The 24,126-nt window shown below is 42.4% G+C and overlaps 1 protein-coding gene across 7 annotated transcripts in view; it reads right to left on the reverse strand.

Annotated features, from left to right (window-relative positions):
* Positions 1-15,078, reverse strand: part of BTRC (beta-transducin repeat containing E3 ubiquitin protein ligase) — a 184,250-nt gene extending 169,172 nt beyond the window's left edge. For 3 of the 7 annotated variants that reach the window (XM_060034224.1, XM_060034221.1, XM_060034230.1), the window contains exon 1: positions 14,946-15,078. In XM_060034224.1, coding sequence (XP_059890207.1) covers positions 14,946-14,993 — 48 coding nt within the window. In that variant the 5' untranslated portion in view covers positions 14,994-15,078. Of the gene's footprint in view, positions 1-14,549; positions 14,679-14,775; positions 14,829-14,945 lie in introns of those variants that run through there. The other 4 variants (XM_060034228.1, XM_060034225.1, XM_060034223.1 and 1 more) reach the window with 4 other exon arrangements.
* Between the last annotated feature and the right edge of the window lie 9,048 nt (positions 15,079-24,126).

Genomic DNA, 24,126 nt, shown 5'->3' on the forward strand with positions numbered 1-24,126 from the left:
TTATATCCTGCCCTTCTAAACTTCTCTGAGTCCCCAAATCTGCTTGGATATTCATCTGCTTGGTTCCCCACCAGGGAAACCCTATATGTATATCTTAAATTTAGTCTCCTTATTAAAGTTAGGGACTATTCCAATATCTTTACCCACCAAATACTTGTTTTGCCATACCTACTGCTATGGCAACCTTCCCTTTAACTAATCGCCCTGAACACGCCTGACACCAGCCATATTTTACTCTTCTCTTTTCTCTTTTTCTTTTCTCCTAGCCTACTCCAGGCAAACCTTACTCACTGTATCTCCAGAATATTCCTTGAATATCTTTCCTTCTTTCCATACCAACTGCCCTAGCTCAAGCCCACGTGGCTTCTTGCCTAGACTATTACATAGTCTTTAAGCAGCCTCCCTGCCTGTCTGTTCCCCCCCGTCCCTAGTCCAATCCACTCAAAGTCAAATAACTAAAGTGGTATTCTAATCTTCTTTGTTGTTATTGCCCCCAGTGGGAATCAGATTCAGACATAAATTATAGACCTTTCAGAAAAAAGTACTCCCATGTGTTTATACTGAATGGAGGTCATGGAGCATGGGTTTAAAAAACCTTTACACTCAACAACAGAAAATTAAATTTTAAAAATAGCATCTAAAAACACCAAATACCTGGAATAAATCTAACAAAAGATATATAAAGGCCCCTACACAGAGAAATTACAGACCCCAAAAATGGAAAGATATACCATTTTCATAGATTATAAAATTCAATAGTGTTAAGATCTCAGTTCTCCCCAAACTTATATATAGATTCAATGCAATTCCAATAAAAGTTATAGGAGGGTGTTTTGTGGAAATTAAGCTGATTCCAATATATACGGACATGCAAAAGCTGAGGGACATTCAGTATCCAATATCAAGAATTGGTATAAAAATATAGTAATTAAGAAAGTATGATATTGGCACAAGGATAAATAGACCACTGGAACAGAAAAGTCCTGTAAACAAGCCCACACACATATATAGACAGGTGGTATATGACAAAAGTGACCATGCAACGCAACAGATGAAAAACAAAACAAAACTGAATTCTGTCCTCTACCTCACATCAAACATAAAAATTCCAGACGGACTGTACATCTAAATGTAAAAGGTAAAATATTCATGGAAAAGACTCTGACAAGTACAGGTTTCTGGTAACTGACTATACTGCTGAACTGAATGAATAAGCATTTTCAGAACTCTGATGGAAAACTGATGAATTCATAAAAGTGCTAACAAAAGATCAAGATAAAAAAAAATTAAGCGTTTTGGGGTCTTGAAGAGATACTTGTAGACCCATGTTCATAGCAGCATTATTCACGATAGCCAAAAGGTAAAAGTATCCCAAGTGTCTGGCAAGAGATGAATGGACAAACAAAATGTGATGTATACATACAACGGAATATTATTCAGCCTTAAAAAAGAAGGAAATTCTGGGCTTCCCTGGTGGCGCAGTGGTTGAGAGTCCGCCTGCCGACGCAGGGGACACAGGTTTGTGCCCTGGTCCGGGAAGATCCCACATGCTGTGGAGTGGAAAGGCCCGTGAGCCATGGCTGCTGAGCCTGTGCGTCCGGAGCCTGTGCTCCGCAACGGGAGAGGCCACGGCAGTGAGAGGCCCGCGTACCGCAAAAAAAAAAAAAAAAAGAAGGAAATCCTGACACATGCCTTAACATGGATGAACCTTGAGAACATTATGCTAAGAAAAATAAGCCAGTCACAAAAAGACAAATACTGTATGGTGCCACATTTATGAGGTATCTAGAGTAGTCACATTCATAGAAACAAAGTAGAATGGCAGTTGCCAGGGACTGAAGGCAACTGAATGGCAATTGCCAGGGACTGTTTAATGGGTACAGAGTTTCAGTTTTACAAAGTGAAAAATCTGTATTCAGTTTAGTGAGGGTCAAGGAAAACAAGTGTGTACATGAGATGGGATGGAGGGATCTGCAGTGACCTACAGCAGGATGTCAGAACCCTAGCAGGATAAAGAGAATGTCTATACAGGAATACGGCAGCCTTAGTAGCCCTGCACAAGGTGCTCAAGTCCAAATGGAGTGAGGAGAGCAACCTAGTGCACAGTATCAGAGCCTGAAATGAGAAGGGTCTTCTAACGGGGGCTAGGGGCAGCAGCCTAATATGGGATTTTGGAGACTGATAAGGTGAGGATGGCATCCACATGATGGGTGTCAGGAACAGCAGCAACAGGAGAGACTGGTCACATACAGGGGGGGTTGATTAAGAAATTATGTTGAGGATAATGAGAGCCAACTTACTAACAGAAAAGGGAGTTACAATTATGGAAAGCAAATTATTGGATAAACCCTGTTGTGTTAGACTAGAATTGGAGATACCTGTGTGAACTCATGGTTTCAAATAAATATGTAGATAAAATTAAAATAGCAATACGTGTGTGCACACGCGTGTGTACGCACATTTACACATACATATATTCCCTATCTCTGTCCAGTGAGAGGACTTGGGAGCAGTGACACCCAACAGCAATGTGTATACCTAACACCCAGATATTGACTTCTATATATCATTCTCTACTAAAAGAAACCGGAAAAAAAAAGAGAAATCACTGATTCCAGGGCTGGGGGAAAAAAGTACAATGTTCAAAGAATGACAGAAATACATAACAAAGAAAGCAGTTTGAAAGCACTCTCACTGGCCAAACAGGGAACAATTTAAGTGTCAAAAGAAATAATGATTGGGCTTCCCTGGTGGCACAGTGGTTAAGAATCTGCCTGCCAATGCAATGGACACAGGTTCAAGCCCTGGTCCGGGAAGATCCCGCATGCTGCGGAGCAACAAAGCCCGTGCACCACAACTACTGAGCCTATGCTCTAGAGCCCGCGAGCCACAACTACTGAGCCCACGTGCTGCAACTACTGAAGCCCACATGCCTAGAGCCCGTGCTCCACAACAAGAGAAGCCGCCACAATGAGAAGCCCACGCACCTAAACGAAGAGTAGCCCCCACTTGCCGCAACTAGAGAAAGCCCGCGTGCAGCAACGAAGACCCAACACAGCCAAAAAAAAAAAGAAATTAAAAAAAAAGAATAGTAGGCAATAAGTAAAAGATAGTATTATAACCCATCAAATAAAACAGGAATTCATAAACTCATTCTGTTAAAAATAGATTGAAAATCTAATGAAGAATAAGATAGTTATATGGTTTCAAAGTACCTTCCCACAAGATACTTACTACAAAAACATTAGCTTTAAAGAAGAAACTGGCAGGTGCCACTTTAATCAAGTAAAAAAAGTTGTAAGACAAACAAAAATTATGTGTCACCCAACAGGAGGCAATAAGTAAAATAAAGCAACACTTCTGTGGTATTTCTGCCAAAAATACAGGACCAAATCTAATCATGAGGAAACATCATCAGATAAACCCAAATTGAGGAATCATTCTACAAAATAACTAGCCTATAATCTTCAAAAGTGCCATAGTCATGAAAGTTAAAGACAGGAACCGTTCCAGACTGAAGGAGACTAAGGAGACATGACAACTAATTTCAGTACGTGGTTCTGAATTAGACTCTTTTGTTATAAAGAACATTACTAGAGGGACTTCCCTGGTGGCGCAGTGGATAAGACTTCGCACTCCCAATGCCGGGGGCCCAGGTTCCATCCCTGGTCAGGGAACTAGATCCCATATGCATGCCACAACTAAGAGTTCGCATGCCACAACTAAGGAGGCTGTGTACTGCAACTAAGGAGCCCTCTGCCACAACTAAGGAGCCCATGTGCTGCAGCTAAGGAGCTGGAGAGCTGCAACTAAGGAGCCCGCCTGCCGAAACGAAGACCCTGTGTAAGCAAATAAATAAATATTTTTTAAAAAAAGAACATTATTAGAACAACTGGCAAAGTTTGAATGGGGTCTAAGGGGTTAGATCTGTAATTGTACTGTATGTTAATTTCTGAATTTTGATGGTTGTCTTATATAGAATGTCCTTGTTTGCAGAAAATATACACTAAAGCATTTGGTGATGATGTGACAACTTACTCTCAAATGATTCAGGAAAAAGTATCATTTGTGTTGTACTTGAAACTTTTCTGTAATTCTGAGTTGATTCAAAATAAAATATTAAGAGAAAGAGAAAGAATTGCACTGGTAGTTACCAAACACTAAAAATAAATATAGTGATGTTATATGTATGTGTATTTTACCCACAAACAGACACCCCAATTAGGTTAACTATCTTAAGAGAGACTATTAATTTGCCATGGCTACTTTAAAAAAGTACCACATACTTAGTGGCTTAAAGCAACATTAATTTATTATTTGACAGTCCTGTAGTTCTGAAGTCTGAAATGGGTCTCACTGAGCCGAAAATCAAGGCCTCAGCGGGGATATGTTCTTTTCTGGAGGCTTAGCTTTTCCTTTCCTGCTTCTAGAAGCTGCTCACATTCCTTGGCTCAGGGCTCTCTTACGGCATCTTCAAAATCAGCAACAGTGGATTGAGTTCTCACACGTCATCACTATGACCTCCTCTTCAGCCTCCCTCTTACACATTTAGGGTCCCTTGTGATTACACTGAGCCCAACCTGGATTATCCAGGACAATCTCCCTATTTTAAAGTCAGCTGAGGGACTTCCCTGGCGGTCCAGTGGTTAAGACTCTACACTTCCACTGCAGGGGGCACGGGTTCAATCCCTGGTCAGGGAACTAAGATCCCGCACGCTGCGTGGTATGGTAAAAAATTAAAAATAAAGTCAGCTGATTAGCAACCAAATTCCATCTGTTACCTTAACTCCCCTTTGCCCTGTAATTTAACATATTCACAGGTTCTTGGGATTAGACTGTCTATCTTGGGTGGGGGGTGGGGGGAAGGCATTATTTTGCCTACCTCAAAGAGTTTCCTTTATTCTGAGATTATGTGTTTTCTACTTCTGTGGCATTAAAAATCTCCTTCGTTCATTTATAAAATGGTGCTGACAGTGGTGCTTCTTCAAGTATTGGTTGTGTAAGAAAAAAAAACGTTAACCCTGTAAATCCTGTGTAGGTATTTTGTAGTCTCAAAATCTTGTGACTTTTTTACTGATCTCTTAAATGAAAAAAATCTGAAAACAAAACACACATTCCTACAAAAGAACCATATATTTGTTGAAAGATTTGTATTGTATTTTTCAGAATATAGGGAATAGATCAACAAGAAAAAGGCAGACAATCCAATTTAAAAAAAAAAATGACCAAGGCATGAACAGACACTTCAAAAAAGAGGATATCTAAACAGCCAGTAAACCTAAAAAAGCCAAAAACCTCAATAATCTTTTTAGGTGCTTGATTACAGCAGTCATTAGGGAAATGCAAATTAAAACAGTCAAATAATACCATTCACCCACTAGTATGGCTGAAGTGAAAAAAGACAGTAGCAAGTAAATGTTACAAGAATGTACAGCAACTGGAACTCATATGGTGCTGTAGAAAGTATGAAATGGAAAAAATTCATAGACTCTACTAAAGCTAAACATTTTTCATACCCTATGACCCAGCAATTCCACTCCTAGGTATATACCCAACAGAAATATGTACATACGTACAAGAAAAGACACGTACAAGATTATTCATAATAGCACAATTCACAGTAACCCAAAACTGGAAATAACCCAAACGTCCATCAACAATAAAATGGCTAAAAATTTGAAGTATATTCACACAGTGGAATACTGCATAGCAATAAAAATGAACATACTACACCTAACACAGCAACCTGAATGAATCTTCTTATGTGGGACAAAAGATGCCAGACACTAGAGAATATATACTGGAGTGATTCCATTTATGTGAAGTTAAATACCAGTAAAGGCAAAAACTAATCTACAAATATAAGATAATAGTTACACAGAAGTGACCACTGGGTAAACATTCAATGAGCTGTATACTTATGATTTCTTTAAAAAGTATACTTATTTTACTTCAATAAAAGCTTATATAGACACATACCAAGTACACTATAATATTATTCTTAAATACAAACTGGATTCAATCCAAACTCCCTAGGCTCCCAATCTCTCTTTTCCTTCTTGTCTGCTATTCACCTTATGTTCAAATCATACACATCTACTCACACTGTGCTGGCCGTCTCCTGATCTTCTGGCCTCTACCTAAACTACGCCCTCTTCCTGGAACTTCCCACTTCAGAAACAAGTCTGTCAAAATCTATCTATTCCACAAGTCCAATATGAAGCTCTCTTCTTCAAACCTTCCAAAGATCTTTCCAGTTAAAACTAATTTCCCCTCCCTTAACTTCTATAGCACTTTGTGCCTCTATTTTGGCACTTACTAAAGTGTGCCTTAAGAGATATTTATAAATGCCTATCTTCTCAACAGACTGTGAAGTTCTAGAGAAGACAGAAGTTTGATAATACTTAACTTTGTGTCTTCATCCCCTCCTGCCCCCATAACCAGTTCCCTCCACGTGTAACATAATGTTTTGCACTCGGTTTATGTTTATATTTTTATCAAATCACACGGCATGCCTCGTTTTCAGTTGTCAACTCACTCATTTTGTCAAGTACTACTTAACAGGAAAATGCAGTGCTCCAGCACAATTTAGGACCATAGAGTTCTAAATTTCCAATGAAAACTTGGATACATATAGGAGTTTAAGTAGCATAATTTATCAATTAACACATTATACATGGCAATTTACAATTTAAAATGAACTGGGGGGGGGAGAAAGAGAGAAAGAGAGACCCTTCTTAACTAGGTAAGACTAACAATTAAGACTTTTCAGTTAAGAAAATGAGCTCAGAGTCAGTTGTCTATTCAAGCCACCACTGTCAGTCCACTGGCCAGTACACTTGCTACACTGTAGTCCATGATCAAGTGCAGGTCTTCATTTGGGGTACTTGTTTTATAAAGTATACATTAAATATATTAAACTTTAATTTTTCTGATTAAAAACAATACATATTCACCGTCAAAAATGTAGAAAACATTAAGGAATATATAGAAAAGAAAAGTCGGGGCTTCACTGGTGGTGCAGTGGTTGAGAATCTGCCTGTTAATGCAGGGGACACAGGTTCGAGCCCTGGTCTGGGAGGATCCCACATGCCGCGGAGCAACTAGGCCCGTGAGCCACAACTACTGAGCTCACGCGTCTGGAGCCTGCGCTCCGCAACAAGAGAGGCCGTGAATAGTGAGAGGCCCACGCACCGTGATGAAGAGTGGCCTCCGCCTGCCGCAGCTAGAGAAAGCCCTCGCACAGAAACGAAGACCCGACACAGCAAAAATAAATTAATTAATTAATAAACTCCTACCCCCAACATCTTCTTAAAAAAAAAAAAAAAAGAAAAGAAAAATCACCTAAGTGATGCTTTTTTTGTGTGTTTCCTAATACATCTTCAGATGCCAAATATTTTGAAATATTACCCATAATCTAGCATTTCACAAAAAGCACATTAACAGTTTAGTGTAGTACTTGCTAAGAAGTACAAGGATTTACATATCCATGCTGCAAAAACATTATCCACATGCTACAATTCTGTTTCCATGACTTTTCAGTGAAAGCCTGAAAGTCCCCCAGACATCAGAAAATATCGTTGCAGCCTTAAGTTTACGTTCAGAGAAGGAGTTTAAGAGCGCTGAACGTAATACCAAGGGCATTATGTATGACCTTGATTCAAATTCTGTTACAGTTCAAATTCTGTTACAAATGCTACTCGAGTGACATCAACCTTATCCTTCCCAAGTACAGAAAAAAAGAATTGTGATACTGATGAACTTTCCAGGGCATCACTGTGGATTAAAGTCAAGATTCTGATTATTTCTTTACACTTTTTTTTTTCTACATGACATAATACAAAGACACCTGCTGTATTAAATTGTGATTCTGGAAGTATCCAACCAATAGGTGTTGTTCAGTAACCAAAATGTGAAAGTGCTAGTCAGAATAGTGCCAACAAGGGAGAGCAGAAAGAAAGCACAATAGTTGTAATAGTAAGCATTTTATCATTCTTCTATAAATCAAGTATACTAGGTTATTATTACTATAGTAAATTATTGTGCAAGTTGCTCTCTCTTCCACTCCTTCTATGGGCAGAGTATACTTTCCCATCTCTTGACTTGACCATGTGATTTACTTTGGTTAATGGAATATCAGCTGGTATAATACAACCAATGATTGAAAGGCACTTGAACAACTGGGCTTGCTCTTTTGTGCCTCTACTATAGCTATGAGGACAGCTCTGCCTGGGAAGTCACTGCCTCTACAGTCTGAGTCCCAGAATAACATGTGGAACAGTCCTGAGTGAGCAGCCAAATCCAGAGTGACCCAACAAAATTCAGTCTATGTCATCCAATATTCAGCAAATCCACATATTCATGAGAATAAATAACTATCATTGTATTGCCATGACATTTTGTGGGTCTTTATTACTCAGCAATAGCCAATTGATACAATGATACCGTGACAACTCCGTTTCCTCAGTAATTCAAATGATCAGAAATCTATATATAGGGCTTCCCTGGTGACGCAGTGGTTGAGAGTCCGCCTGCCGATTCAGGGGACATGGGTTCGTGCCCCGGTCCGGGAAGATCCCAGATGCCGCGGAGCGGCTGGACCCATGAGCCATGGCCACTGAGCCTGTGCGTCCGGAGCCTGTGCGCCACAACGGGAGAGGCCACAGCAGTGAGAGGCCCGCGTACCGCAAAAAAAAAAAAAAAAAAAGGTAAAATAAAATAAAATAAATCTATATATAAGTCTGGACGGTAACTCTCCACTCTGGCCCATCGGACCAGCAAAGAAATGTGCCATCATATTCCATTGTTTCTCTGCTCTTCAAGGATGAAACACAGTGCAAATGAGGGTTTCAAGTCAGACTGCCTGGGTTTGATCTCAGGCTTCTTGCTAAGCAGAGAGACTTTGTGCAAGTTACTTAACCTCCCTGGAATCAGTTTCCTCATCTGAAAATGGGAGTAACAATAGTACTGAATCTATCTTACAGGATTATTGGGAAGATTAAATGAAATAATAGTATATGTAAAGAATTTAGAATAGCAAACAGTAAACACTAAGTAAATACATATTAGCTATTCATGGCTGATCATATTTAAAAAAAAACAAAGAAAAATAAACAAACACAACCCTCCCATTTCTACTGTGGTTATCCTATTATTGACACAGACAGAGTCAGGTAAGGTCAGTCACAAGCCTAGGAATAGGAAGGCAAGTATACCCTGAAGGGAGAGCCAAATCTCAGAAAGGAGCAAGACCTCAGAAGGAAGTTCCAACTCAAAGCGTTCACCTTAAGCAGGCAGGAATTCTCTCCCAGCTCTGTGGCGTTTGCTCCCCTGCTCCCCATCCTCACCCTGGCCACATACAAAGGCAATCCAGGAACTATGATTGTAGTGCCCCAGAGAACAAATCATATTCTTAGTTCAAAATTACTCTCAGTATCTATTCTTCTGTTGTTATCTCTGAGTCTTCTGTAAAATGTTCTAGCTCTGTTTTCAATCAGGCTTCAGAAATCTAAAGGGAATTATCCAGAGATTCCCCAGGACAAGGTGAATCTTACGGAATACTAGTTGAAATGGTAAGATCAGGTGGACCTTTCCCATAGAGATTTTCCCCTCCTCCACTGCCAATGTTAGGATGCTGGGATTGATTTATTAAGAAGAAAGCAGTTTTCTTTATAGTGACCAAGTTGTTAAACATTGGTAAATATTTTCTACTTTATCCACAGTGAATTCTTATTATATACATTTAGAAAGCACCTTCATGCTGTATTAAAATATTGCTAGAAAGCACATGGTATTTTAAAATATTTTAATACCACAAAGATCCTTTTTTCTTTCTTCATTCTCATTCGTTTTTTAATTGTAATGCCATTTACCACAAATAATTTTATCTATACATGATCAAGATCTTGCATAATGTACCATCTCCCTTTAGAAAGGGAAAAAAATTCTTAACCGGTTATTTTCTTTTAGGATTTAAACAATACACAAAAAATATAGAATAACAAGTAGTCTCCTTTGAAAGTTCATTTTCTAATTTAGCAATAAAAAATTTCTGGCAGGGCTTCTCTGGTGGTTCAGTGGTTGAGAGTCCGCCTGCTGATGCAGGGGACACGGGTTCATGCCCCGGTCTGGGAGGATCCCACATGCTGCGGAGCGGCTGGGCCCATGAGCCATGGCCGCTGAGCCTGCGCGTCCGGAGCCTGTGCTCCGCAACGGGAGAGGCCACAACAGTGACAGGCCCACGTGCCGCAAAAAAAAAAAAAAAAAATTTCTGGCAATCATTCAAAGTAGAAGAATTTTTACTCCAATCTAATAATTCACTTCCAATAATTTATTATGTACATTACAAACATGAATCAAGAAAATGAACGCAGAGAATTATCATTAATTTGTAATTCCATACCCCAATACCTATATGAGTATTCAGAAAAGAAACTGAAGGCTAATTTAAATTGAGAACAGGTAACAGATATATAGAAATTCTGACAAACTAAGAACTAGTTTCAAATGTCCATCCAACCAGCTGGTAATCAATCTCACTGTTTTAAAGAAAAGCCCAACATAGTGAGAAATCTGAATACTTATTTTAAAATGCAGTTTCTTGCTTTTAGATACATATGGTTCTCAGGCAAAAAAGAAAAGTTCCTGAATCCTATCAATTCATCCAGTATTATCTCTACAGTAACATTATTAAGACAAGTCATGCAGGAGATCATGTTAGCTCCTTAAGAAGTTAACCTCAAAAAAGAGATGCCTCCAAAGCATTCCTAGCGTTATTACCCACAAATTTGGCTGATCCCATTTGTATTTTTATCCTGAGCATCCAACTAGAATAGCATCTGTGGTAGCCAGTCTCAAAAGGGCATGGCCCCCAGCAGTTTCTCTCTGTTTATGCATACCTCTCTTCTTGTCTACAGGTAGAGATTATTTTCCCTCCCTCTGACTCTGGGCTGGCCTTGACTGTCTTTGACCAATGGCAGCATTCTCAACTCCCAAACCTAGGACTTAGGAGAATTGGCTGACTGGTTTCTATTTCCTATCTCCTGGAATGCTCCTTCTTAGACACCAGGCATCATGCTTTAAGGAAATTGAAAGGCCATTTAGAGAAAGGAGGCCCACATAAAGTAGGACAGAAGGCATTACTGCTAGCTGAACTTTCATCCAGTGGCCAGCCATGACAGAAGGTGGCCATTTTGAACATTCCAGAAACGCTGGCACCCCAGCCAACACCAAGTGAAACAGAAAATTCATCAGTCAACCACAGATTTATCTTTGTTACACAGCAAGTTACCCTTTACACTTTCACTTATCTTTCAATTCTTTAAAAAACTATTTTATATGTCCTAAAATTATTTCATGCATGCGTCAAATTTTCCCAGTTCTAAGATCCTGGATTGGTTTATCCTGTCCATTTAAAAATAAACTTCAAGGACTTCCCTGGTGGTGCAGTGGTTAAGAATCTGCCTGCCAATGCAGGAGACACGGGTTCGAGCCCTGCCCCGGGAAGATCCCACATGCCGCGGAGCAACTACGCCCGTGCGCCACAACTACTAAGCCTGTGCTCTAGAGCCCACGAGCCACAACTACTGAGCCTGTGTGTCACAACTACTGAAGCCCGTGTACCCAGAGCCCGTGTTCCACAACGAGAAGCCACCACAATGAGAAGCCCGTGCACCACAACGAAGAGTAGCCCCCACTCGCCACAACTAGAGAAAGCCAGCGTGCAGCAACGAAGACGCAATGCAGCCAAAAATAAAAACAAAACAAACAAAAAATCTTCAAATTCATCCCTCAACTTGTCATATAGACAGGTAGGATACAGAAGGATAGACAGATAGATATATCTCAAAAATCCAAAGGTAAACTTTAAGTCTAGACCATGTGTGAATTATGGTCAAATCTGAATTACCAGTCTCATTGATAAGATTTTATTATAAAATTTCTAATCAAAGTACTATGTCAATATAATAATGAACAAAATTCATGAAAGAGAATATCATTTCATGTTGCTTTTTTAAACAAATTTTACATTTTCTTTTTTTTTTTTTTTAGCGGTACGCGGGCCTCTCACTGTTGTGGCCTCTCCTGTTGCGGAGCACAGGCTCCGTACATGCAGGCTCAGCGGCCATGGCTCACAGGCCCAGCTGCTCCGCAGCATGTGGGATCTTCCTGGACCAGGGCACGAACCCGTGTACCCTGCATTGGCAGGTGGACTCTCAACCACTGAGCCACCAGGGAAGCCCTACATTTTCTTAAACAGTGGAAATCAGGCATCGGTATAAAAATTATCATTCACAACTCACAACTGAAGGAAGGGATAAGGACAAAATAAAGCCAAATACTATCAACAACTTCAATTTTATTAAAAGGATAATCCTTGCATGTGTACTGTGCACTAATTACTAGGTGCAAACACAAATAAAATATCTTCCTATCTCAACTGACTAAGGAAACAGACATGTTATAACAGGGTAAATGGGACCAAAGGCAAGTTGTGACTTAGATTCATAATAAGACTGTTACTGAGCTAAAAAGGAATACAAAATCTCTAACTCTCTGTTCTGTTTCAGTTATTAAGGTGTCATTCTTTTTTTTTTTTTCTTTTTTTGCGGTACGCGGGCCTCTCACTGTTGTGGCCTCTCCTGTTGCGGAGCACAGGCTCCGGACATGCAGGCTCAGCGGCCATGGCTCACGGGCTTAGCCGCTCTGCGGCATGTGGGATCTTCCCGGACCGGGGCACGAACCCGTGTCCCCTGCATTGGCAGGCGGACTCTCAACCACTGTGCCACCAGGGAAGCCCTAAGGTGTCATTCTTGGTGACCCTCTTCCAGTTGGCCTTTGCTCAAACAGCAGCCACAATAGCAGGCAAGGTCAAAAATGAAAGTAACTATTGTAAAACTGAAGAAGAATTGGTTTCTCCCTATGGAAACTGACTCAACATTTAATAATGTGTGGCGTCCCAAAAGCTGTAAACTACTACATGGCCATCTCTAGCTCAACTTTAACTCAATCAGGAGACCATTATCAAAACAACTCACTGGTGCCAAGCAGAGATCAATTGGTTGAAAATGTTCCTAGGCTGACGTCTAATGGGGAGTAAAGAAGATGACCTCATAATGTCTCTTTATGATCTTTAAACCACATTATTCCATAAACCTGATACATGTCAAGATTAGGATTGAGTCAATCTCTAAGCAGGAAAACAAAAATAAGCAACTGCCACTTTTCTGACTCAAATCTAGAAGCTGGCTGTAGATACAAAGCAACTTCCTCTCACTTCTATAGTCCAAAAAAATTTCAAAGCCTCTTCTTAATATTTTAGAATTTCAACATTTGGTAGAAACTCAAGAACCTTCTTCAGGCCTAACAGAATTTTATTAAAGATACACTTGAACTTTAGTTAGGTGTTTCTGAAAGTACTAATACAAAGTAAGTAAAGTCATAGTAAATTTGACCAGTATTCTTGTAAATGGGGCAGTTTAAAGCCTAAATTCAATTAGGTTAATGTCCATGTTTGTTTAAATTTGGGTATCTCAGGCAAAGACACAAAATAACTGACAAAAGAAATAAGATTTGGAGTGACAGGTTACAATTACTTCTGGAAAAAGCAAAACTAGACTGCAAGTAATATCAACGTCTCTATGTCCACCTGCTAAGACAGAAGTAAGTCTATGCATCCCATCATTCTGTAACCACAAAGTCTGGTTTTACAACTAGGATATACAAATGAAGCATCAGATTAAAAGCATCAAATATCAGACTCCACAAATTTGCCAAACATACACATATCAAAAACAGAAAAGCATGATTCAAAGTTAAAGAACTAGATTCCAAAGGATTTAAACACACCCACAAAATCCAGTCCAAGTTCATACTGTGCTTCAACCTAAAACTCAAAACTACCAATCCTGACATCAGCCATTCCTCACTACCTGCATTCCCCCTTTTATCTCCTGAATTTCTCCATTGATCTTATCACTTCTTATGGGTCTTTGGATTCTCCATGGCCTTTCCTTTCCCAGAAAGTAGTACAGCATCCGGTCCCCTCATTTTACTATCTCTACAATTTAGCACTAAGTTTTGTTTTACCCTATTAGTTATTAATTTTGCCCCTAATCTCCTGTACCTAGGTTTCCCCAGCCAATGAACCTCTCCTGTCTTCTCCTTTCAAACTAGAGGATGTAGCCCCTTTCCTGATATTTGTAATTCTGGTTCCTAGTCAACCCCCTTCCATTCTCAGAGACTGTCATCATAGCGCTAGATCCCCATCCCCAGTCCTTTTCTTCCTAAGTAAGGCCTAGTCCTTTCCAGAGTTTGTCAACATTAGTTTGGCCAAGCTGGGATTGTACCCTGAAGGCAAAGGCTATCTCTCCCACCTAACTCTACAAATCTGTCTCCCACCAGCCCTGTCTTCCTCTCCTCTAACCTTGGATCCAGCTGCATCCAGCGCTGCCCGTTTCCCACCCACCTCCCACTCCCAATATCTCTCCTCCCACTATCCCGCGCTCCCCTTCCCCACTCCTGAATGCACCTCTTCTCCCGGGCCTCACCCGTAACCCTCACACAAGGAAGGCCCTGCCAGCGGCCTCACGGCGTCTCTCCTCCTGGCTTCCTCCGCTCTTCAGTAACTGTCCCTACGCCCCTTTCCCTCCAGGGCCCTGCGCGCCGCCCAGAGCCCCCTCCCCGATTAAGCTCCTGCTGTCACTTGGCCTCTCATCCACAAGATGGCGGAGCTGCTGCCCCCCACCTCCGGGTCCTCTCCGCAACCCCTCCTACCTCCCAGGAACTCCCGTCCCGTCCCTTCAGCCGCCTCCGCCCCCGGCCCCGGCCTCGGCCCAGGGTCCCGCTGCCCCCTCCTCCAGCGGGATGGCGGCCCAGACCCGAGCCTGAGCGACGCCGCCAACGCCACCGCCTCCACCGTTCCCCGGCCTGCACATTCTCCTCACCATAAACTTGAGCGCTTTTTCCTGCAGCACCGCCTCGGCCGGGTCCATGCTCGTCAACAGCCACCGAGTCCGCACTCCGCCGGGGCCGCCCCCTTGGTGCCAGGCCGCAACCAACGCAGAGCCCGGATCCCGCCTCCTCTTCCTTCTCCCCGCCCTCTTACCTCTCAGGCACCCGCAGGGGGGCCAGGGAGGATCAGCTGTTCCGTGCGCGTGCGTGAGCCCGCTGGCTCACGGGATTTGTAGTTCTGGGACTTCCCGCCGGAAAAAATGAGGCCACACCGCGAACTGCAACTCCCGCGGTTCACTGCGGTAGGGTCGCGGTGGCTGACAAGCCGCATCTAGACAACGGGCAGTCAAGTAGAGAATCAGCGTATGGGAATCGTAGTTTACAGCTTCTAGGGCTGGGAAATGGGAGGGGCATCGGTGTCTCCGTGGTTACCGAGCGACGCCAGTGGCGTCTTGCCTGGCAATTGATATCAAGATGGCGACCAGTGCCTCACCTGTAGCCCAAATACTGGAAAAAACTGTGAGAGGACAAAGGTCCTAGGGCCTCCCTAACTGTGGTTGTAGAAAACTGGACGCCCCCAAAATTCATATGTCTGGCGTCTGCGGGACGGATTTCAACCTAGAGGCGTTTGGCCTATGGGCACCTGGCAGCACCTTATAGACTAATGCAGAATTTCAAGGTCCTCCTAAGTCATCGCCGCACATTTCTGCCTGTCACCTTATTCTAATCCACAGTAAATCAGGGCCGAATAGAACTCGGCTCAGGAAATTCTCGGGTGTTTAGCACTCAGAAACCATGGCCTCTACTGCTAACCCTGAGATGTAAGCCCTGCGTTAAGGGTTAAATGGGTACTTGCAAAAGGCCTTTAATGGTGGAATATAATGGCCATCCAATAAATAAAGCATGTAAGTATTTAGTTTGGCCTTAAAAGGGACAGTACGAATTTATTTTGGAAATTGGGTTTAACCTAAGTGGAAAAAACACTAGGGTTGGGCTAAAAGTGATACGCTGTACAAAATATCTGAGTTTATAAAATAAGTGAATTAGGGAAATACCTTTTCGGTTATAAGGAAATTTTCCATTGTAAACTATTTTATTCATTCTTTCATTCAACAAACAGCATATAACCGTGTGCAGACATTGTGCCAAGAGATGGGGGGGATTCAGTAGTGAACGCAATAGACCCAGTCTTATGGAGCTTACATTTCTAGTATGTTGCTACTTTGTCCTACTCATCCCTACATCCTCAGAACTCAGCACAATACCTAATACATAATAGACTTTAAGTTAATAAAAAGTTTTACTCTTGAATTAAAAAAAAAAGTTTTACACTACTGCAAAATGAAGACTCAAAACTCATTCATATGAAAACTACCTGCAGCTTCTCATAGGACTAAGGCAGTATGTGACATGGTTGCCAAAAAAGCTAAAGCAATCCTAGGCAGCTTGAAGAGACTAGTGTCTGGGGAATAGAGTTTTATGGTTTTACTCTGTTTTAAAGCACTAAGACCATACCTGGAGTACTTTGTGGGTTTTTTGCTTTGTTTTAATTTAATTTTTTTATATAAATTTATTTGTGGCTGCATCGGGTCTTCATTGCTGCGTGCAGGCGTTCTCTATTTGCGGCGAGTGGGGTCTACTCTGTTGCAGTGCCCGGGCTTCTCATTGCGGTGGTTTCTCTTGTTGCAGAGCATGGGCCCTACCCACACAGGTTCAGTGGTTGTGGCACGTGGGCTCAGTAGTTGTGGCTCGCGGGCTCTAAAGCACAGGCTCAGTAGCTGTGGCACACAGACTTAGTTGCTCCGAGGCATGTGGGATCTTCCTGGACCAGGGCTCAAACCTGTGTCCCCTGCATTGGCAGGCAGATTCTTAACCACTGCGCCACCAGGGAAGTCCTCACACCTGGAGTACTTTATTCAGTTATGGGCACCATGTTCTATAAACATCATATGCAGGAGCGTAGCCAAGGACAAGATAACTGAAAGAAAAAATATTGATGGATGCTTACTCTGAAAAAAGAGCGCTTAGGAATAACATGGCAGCTAAATTCAAGTATTTGAAAGTACTGAAATGCATATGTATATAGCTCTATAGGGCAAACTAGGACCACTGGGTGGGATAATAATTATGATGATGATGATAACAGCTGTCACTTTATTAGCTCTTTATGCCAGGCACTACACTAGGTATTTTACAATCATAATCTCTAATATAGAGTAACTTTGTAAAAACAAGTACTATTATCCCTAATTTACAGATGAAGTAAGTGAGACTGAGAGGAGATAACTTACTCAAGTCATGCAGCAAATTACATCATCAGGATTGAAACCCAACTCTGCTTGACTCCAAGGACTGTGCTATTTTCCCTGAACCACACTGTAATAACATAGGACTCAGACTCAGAGTTTTCTAGTAATCAGAGCTGTCCTGACAAAGGAAACATAGAGGCAGGATGACCATATTGTCTGAAAACATAGAGGCAGGATTGTCTAGGAGGGTTCAGTTTGGGTGGGAGGTTAAGATCTTTTAAACTCTAAAATTCTGCTCTGGGGACTTCCCTGGTGGCACAGTGGTTAAGAATCCACCTGCCAATGCAGAGGACACGGGTTTGAGACCTGGTCCAGGAAGATCCCACATGCCGTGGAGCAACTAAGCCCGTGCACCACAACTACTGAACCTGTGCTCTAGAACCCACAAGCCACCACTACTGAAGCCCGCACACCTAGAGCCCATGCTCCACAAGAGAAGCCACCGCAATGAGAAGCCCACGCACTGCAACAAAGAGTAGCCCCAGCTCACTGCAACTAGAGAAAGCCCACGTGCAGCAACGAAGACCCAACACAGCCAATAATAATAAAATAAAATAAAATAAAATAAAATAAAATAAAATACTAAATATGGGGAATTCCCTGGCAGTCCAGTGGTTGGGACTCTGCGCTTTCACTGCAGAGGGCCCCGGTTCAATCCCTGGTCAGGGAGCTAAGATCCTGCAAACTATGCAGTGCAGCGAAAAAAAATTAAAAATAAAAAATTTAAAAATAAATTAATTAAATAAAATTTCCAAAATTAAAACTTGGGGAATAAAAAGAAGTGAGAGACTTGAGCATATTTAAATGGTGATAGAAAGGATCCATTAGAGGAAAGGTTGAAGATAAAAGAAAGAGGAGGGCATAATGATGGAGTCAGGTCCTGAGAAAAAACAGAATGAAATCCAGATGGAAGGATTAGCCTCCAGTGACAGAAATGGAGGGAGAGAGTATGGGTGCAAAGGCAGGTGGGGTATAGAGCTGGAGGAGAAAGGTTAAAGAAATGCACTTCTAATGGGTGTTGGAATAGGCAAACAGCAATCTCTGCTGCACAAAGAAATGAGAGTTTTGCATGTTCTGCCCTTCTGTATTATGTTTATCCCCTTTCTTTCATTCTTAGCACAAACAATCAAGAAGTAACTTTCCTTAGGTTCGATTAATGTTGTTCTAGACCAGTGGTTCTCAGCTGGGGGCAGTTTGTCCCTAGAGGACATTTAGCAATATCTGTGTTCCAGGCTGACGGCAGAAAAATGCTGTGGAGGACACAGGATACCTCCTCCTTTTGAAGGATATGTTCTAAAAGTCCAATAAAACAGTTCTGCTATATCTCACTGGTAACTGTGTGACCTTGGGCAAGTTACTTAACCTCTTTATGCCTCATGAGCAAAACAGGGACCACAATAGTTCCTATCTCATTGGGCTGGTGTGAAGGTTCATGGAAAATTCTTAGACCATTACCTGGCACATAGTAACTACTCAATAAATGTTAACAATTAATAGCTCTAAATTTCGTATAATTTGCATATACCATCAAGATGGGCTCAGTTTGGACCTTCTCCTTCCTGAATAATTTAGTCTTAAAACTATTACATAGGGCAGAACAAAGTTGGTGTCCATGCTGAGAGGTGATCTGGCATGGGGTGTTGGAGCCCAACTGGTGTGGTAAGGGCATCCATGTGGAGGAAGGAGCTAGCAGCAGCAATGGGAGATTGGTTACATACATACATTCTCTAGCTCTGCCCACTGTGAGGGTCTTGGAGCAGCAATACCCAGTGACAATAAGTACACTTAGCGTCCAGATCTTAGCTTCTAAGTACCATTCTCCACTAAAAGAAATCAGTGTTCCTTGGGGAAATAACTGATTCCAGAGCTAGGACAAGGAAAATACAAGATGAGCCTAGAACATTTTGTGCCAGAACACAAAGAAGTACTCAAAGAATAATGGAGATATGTCTCCCAAAATACTTAATGATTCGAAAAAGAAAAGAGTAACTTCACAGTGGGGAAGCCTGGTAGATATAACTTTAAACAAGCAATCAAGGTGAACAACATCAGGAATTCCCTGGCAGTTCAGTGGTTGGGACTCCACACTTTCACTGCAGGGGGCACAGTTTTGATCCCTGGTTGGGGAACTAAGATCCTGCATGCCACGCGGAGCGGCCAAAAAAAAAAGTAAGGTGGACATCATCAGGAATGGGGCAAATTGAAATTGTGTGCCCCTGATATAATGCAGTAAGAAGAACAAAGACGTGGTGGTGTCTACCTCCAAGATGACACCCAATAATTCTTGCCTCCTGGTATTCACATCCCTCCTATACTGAATAGGGCTGATTTGTTTAACCAATGAGATACTGCAGAAATGATGGAGGGTGACTCCCAAGGCTAGGTTATGAAAAATATTGTGGTTTCTGCCTTACCAACTTGGAGTACTTGCTCTGGGGGAAACAAGGTACTTAGTTATGAGGAACCCCAAGCAGCCCTGTGGAGAGGTCCGCAGAGCAAGGAACTGAAGCCTTCTGCCAATAGTCAGCACCAAATAGCCAATAACGTGAGTGAAGCATCTTGGAGCAGATCCAACAGCCACAGTTAAGCTTTCAGGTGACTACAAACCCAGCCAACATCTTGAACACAACCTCATGAGACACTGGGTAGAACACTCAGCCAAACTGTTCCTGAATTCCTGACCCATATGAGATAATAAATGTTTGTCGTTATTTTAAGCTGTTAAGTTGGAGGGTTATTTGTCATGTGGCAATAGATAACTAATACAGATTCTCTTGTAAGTAGTCTAACCTCAGAGCCTAAATGCATTTATTAACAATAGTATCGGGACTTCTCTGGTGGTGCAGTGGTTAAGAAGCTGCCTGCCATTGCAGGGGACATGGGTTCGATCCCTGGTCCGGTAAGATCCCACATGCCGTGGAGCAACTAAGCCTGCGCACCACAACTATTGAAGCCTGCGTGCCCTAGAGCCCACGTGCTGCAACTACTGAGCCCGCATGCTCTAGGGCCCATGTGCCACAACTACTGAGCCCGCATGCTGCAACTACTGAGCCTGCGTGCTGCAACTACTTAGCCCACGTGCTGCAACTACTGAAGCCCAAGTGCCCTAGAGCCCGTGCTCCACAAAAGAAGCCACTGCAATGAGAAGCCGTGCACTGCAATGAAGAGTAGCCCCCACTTGCCGCAATTAGAGAAAGCCCACGCAGAGCAACGAAGACCCAACACAGCCAAAAATAAAATATTAAAGAAAAAGAAATGAATCTCAAGAGATAGGACCTGCCTTTAGGAAGCTTTCTATTTGTAAGGGAAACAAAACATAAAATTTATACTAACTTCAGGGCTCTCTTGGCAACAGTATGGGGGTGTGGGGGAAGATGAGATCTGGAATGTAGACAGCCCTGCAGGGCAGGGCAGGTCATTCAGGGAGGGGGAAATCCCTGGGGCCTTGCAGCTGGAAGAAGCTTCCATATGAGGCACATTAATCAGTAGATAAACAGAGAGTAATCCAGACAGCCAGGCTGTCAGCCCAAGAGAGGTCTGGGAACAGACTGGGGGGTGGCTGTGGGGGAGGTAGAGTCAGAACTTTGATGTTGAAGAATAACCCCTTAAATCAAATGCAATCTCCTCCATATAGCAAGAGACAACTTTTTTTTTAATAATTTTTTTTTTTTTTTTTTTGGCTGTGTTGGGTCTTCGTTGCTGCACACAGACCTTCTCTAGTTGTGACAAGTGGGGGCTACTCTTCATCGCGGTGCATGGGCTTCTCATTGCGGTGGCTTTTCTTGGTGCAGAGCACAGGCTCTAGGTGCAGGGGCTTCAGTATTTGTGGCGTGCAGGCTCAGTAGTTGTGGCGCACAGGCTTAGTTGCTCCGCAGCATGTGGGATCTTCCCGGACCAGGGCTCGAACCCATGTCCCTTGCATTGGCAAGTGGATTCTTAACCACTGCACCATGAGGGAAGTCCCAAGAGACAATTTTTGAGGGGAACAATTCTGAGGGGCAGCAGTTTAGAGGAAGACGCCAGGACAGCTATACAAATGAAACTATGTTCCTCAGATTGGGACTTGAACCTATGTGCCAGGACTTGAAACCGGCCAAAACCCACAGTCTTCCAACTGAGATCACACACCTGGTTTCAGGACTTAATGAAGCTCAGGTTCTTGATGTCTCATCGCAGAAAGAATTCAGTGAGGGACAAAGTGGTAAGAGGCAGATTTATTTAGAGAGAAACACACTCCACAGACAGAGTGTGGGCCATCTCAGAAGGTGAGAAGGGCACCAGGGTATGGGGTTGTCAGTTTTTATAGAGGCGGGTAATTTCATAGGCTAATGAGTGGGAGGAGTATTCTAGCTATTTTGGGGAAGAGATTTCCAGGAACTGGGTCACCACCCACTTTTTAATCTTTGATGGTCAGTCTCAGAACGTCATGGTGCTGGTGGGTGTGTCATTTAGCTTGCTGATGTGTTACAATGGCATATACTGAGGTTCAAGGTCTAGTGGAAGTCGACTCATCCGCCATCTTGGACCTATTTGGTTCTAATCAGTTTATGTCATGTCCTTGGGCTATGCCATTCTTTTAAAGTTTGTGCCCTTCCCCCTTCTCTCCTATTTCACAGAGGTCTGAGTTCCCTATCCCAGAATATTTGTCTTCTTGGGGTTGTCTGATGATTGTCCCTTCTACCACTACTGCCCCTAGGGTCCAAGGAACCGTTTTCTCAGTGGCCCCATTTGACTTGGTTTGTCCTTACCACAGCCAAAACAGGCTGCCATTTAAAAAATAAATAAAGGCACCTTACTTGAGAAACAATAACAAAACAACTAACAATAAGAAAAGGAAGAAATAGAGAAAGAGAAGAGAAGAGAAGAGAAGAAAGGAAGGGAAGGAGGGAAGAAAAGAAAACACCTGGAAGTAAACATGCGCACAAAGAAAGGGCACTGTGTGTGTGTGTGTGTGTGTGTGTGTGTGTGTGTGTGTGTAACTTTCGATTATGTAAACTTTCAAACACATAGAAAGATAAAGAGAAGAATATAGTGAACTTCCTTCTACTCATTAGGAGACAGGAGGGAAGGGGACAGGGAACAACCATTAAAAGAATGACACAGGGGCTTCCCTGGTGGCACAGTGGTTGAGAATCTGCCTGCCAATGCAGGGGATACGGGTTCGAGCCCTGGTCTGGGAAGATCCCACATGCCGTGGAGCAGCTAGGCCCATGAGCCACAACTACTGAGCCTGTGCATCTGGAGCCTGTGCTCCGCAACAAGAGAGGCCGCGATAGTGAGAGGGCCCGCGCACCACGATGAAGAGTGTCCCCCGCTTGCCGCAACTAGAGAAAGCCCTCGCACTGAAACAAAGACCCAACACAGTCAAAAATAAATAAATAAATAATTTAAAAAAAAAAAAAAAGAATGACACAGCCATTAAGAAAAACAGAATACTACAAAAACTGGTTAGAACCAACTGGGCCCATGATGTTGGAAGATTAGACTTCCATTAGATGTTGAGCCTCGTTATATGCTCATTGTAATATATCAGCATGCTAACTGACACATCTACAGGCACCATGGCAGTTCCAAGGCTAACCATAAAAGGTCCAAAAGTGGGCAGTGGCCCAATTCCTGGAAATCCCCAACCCTTCTCCTAAATAGTTGGAGTAATCCTCCAACTTGGTCAGCATACGAAATTACCCAGCCCATAAAAACTAACCCCATACCCCAGGGGTGCTCTCACCTTTTTTTTTTTGGCTGCTCTGTGTGGCTTGGGGGAACCCATACCCCCTGCAGTGGAAGCACAGAGTCTTAACCACTGGGACACCAGGGAAGTCCCTGCTCTCACCTTCTAAGATGGACCACATTCTGCCTATGGAATGTGGTCTCTGAATAAACTCGCTTTCACTTTACTATGGCTCACTCTTGAGTTCTTCCCTGCACAATGCCAAGGACCCTCACTTAGTGGCCCATCCCAGGAACTAGTCCGAGACCTGGGACATGACCATTCTCTTGCTCCCATTCTCCTGTAACAATTACTCAGCTTCAAAAATATTGACTTATGGCCACTTATATTTCATTTGTACCACCACCAACTTCTTTCCCCCATCCTTTGGATTATATTGATATAAATCTCATATAATTTCAGCTATGAATATGTGGGTAGCTTGCAGTATATAAGGTCATAAGGCTCCTTACTGACTTCTGATCTCAAAGCTTTCCTGAACCTACCTCATAGCACAGGGAACCATCTGAAAAAGAATATATATATACATATATATATATGTTTTATATATATATGTTTGTGTGTATACCTATATGTGTGTGTGTATATATATATATATATATATATATATATATAAAAAACTGAATCACTGTGCTCTACACCTGAAACTAACATGACATTGTAAATCAATTACACTTCAATAAGGGGACATCCCTGGCGCTCCAGTGGTTAAGACTGCACGCTTCCACTGCAGGGTGCGAGAGTTCGATCCCTGGTCGGGGAACTGAGATTGTGCATGATGCGTAGCACAGCCAAAAAATAAAAATAAATAAAAATTAAACACGCAAAAAATTTCAAGACCAGAAAAAAAAAAAAAAAGGTTTCCCTGAGCTCAGACTTCCCCTATCCTAAGCAAGTATCATTCTCCTAGTTATTAAATGGACACATGACCAAATTCTACTCTCTAGTCTCTGTCAGAGAATTATCCCAACCATGTCCCAACTGTCAGAGAGCAACGTATCTAAACTTTATCCCCAGTCCCTGGGTTCTCCCTGCTGGCTCCAGTGCTGGCCTGAGGGCCTGCCTCATTCATAGCACAGCCCTGGAGATCGACCTGCAGAACCACTGTCCTGGGTCAGGCTTAGCAGTCCAGGT

The sequence above is a fragment of the Delphinus delphis genome, chromosome 16 (assembly GCF_949987515.2).
Source record: "Delphinus delphis chromosome 16, mDelDel1.2, whole genome shotgun sequence".
Lineage (NCBI taxonomy): Eukaryota > Metazoa > Chordata > Mammalia > Artiodactyla > Delphinidae > Delphinus > Delphinus delphis.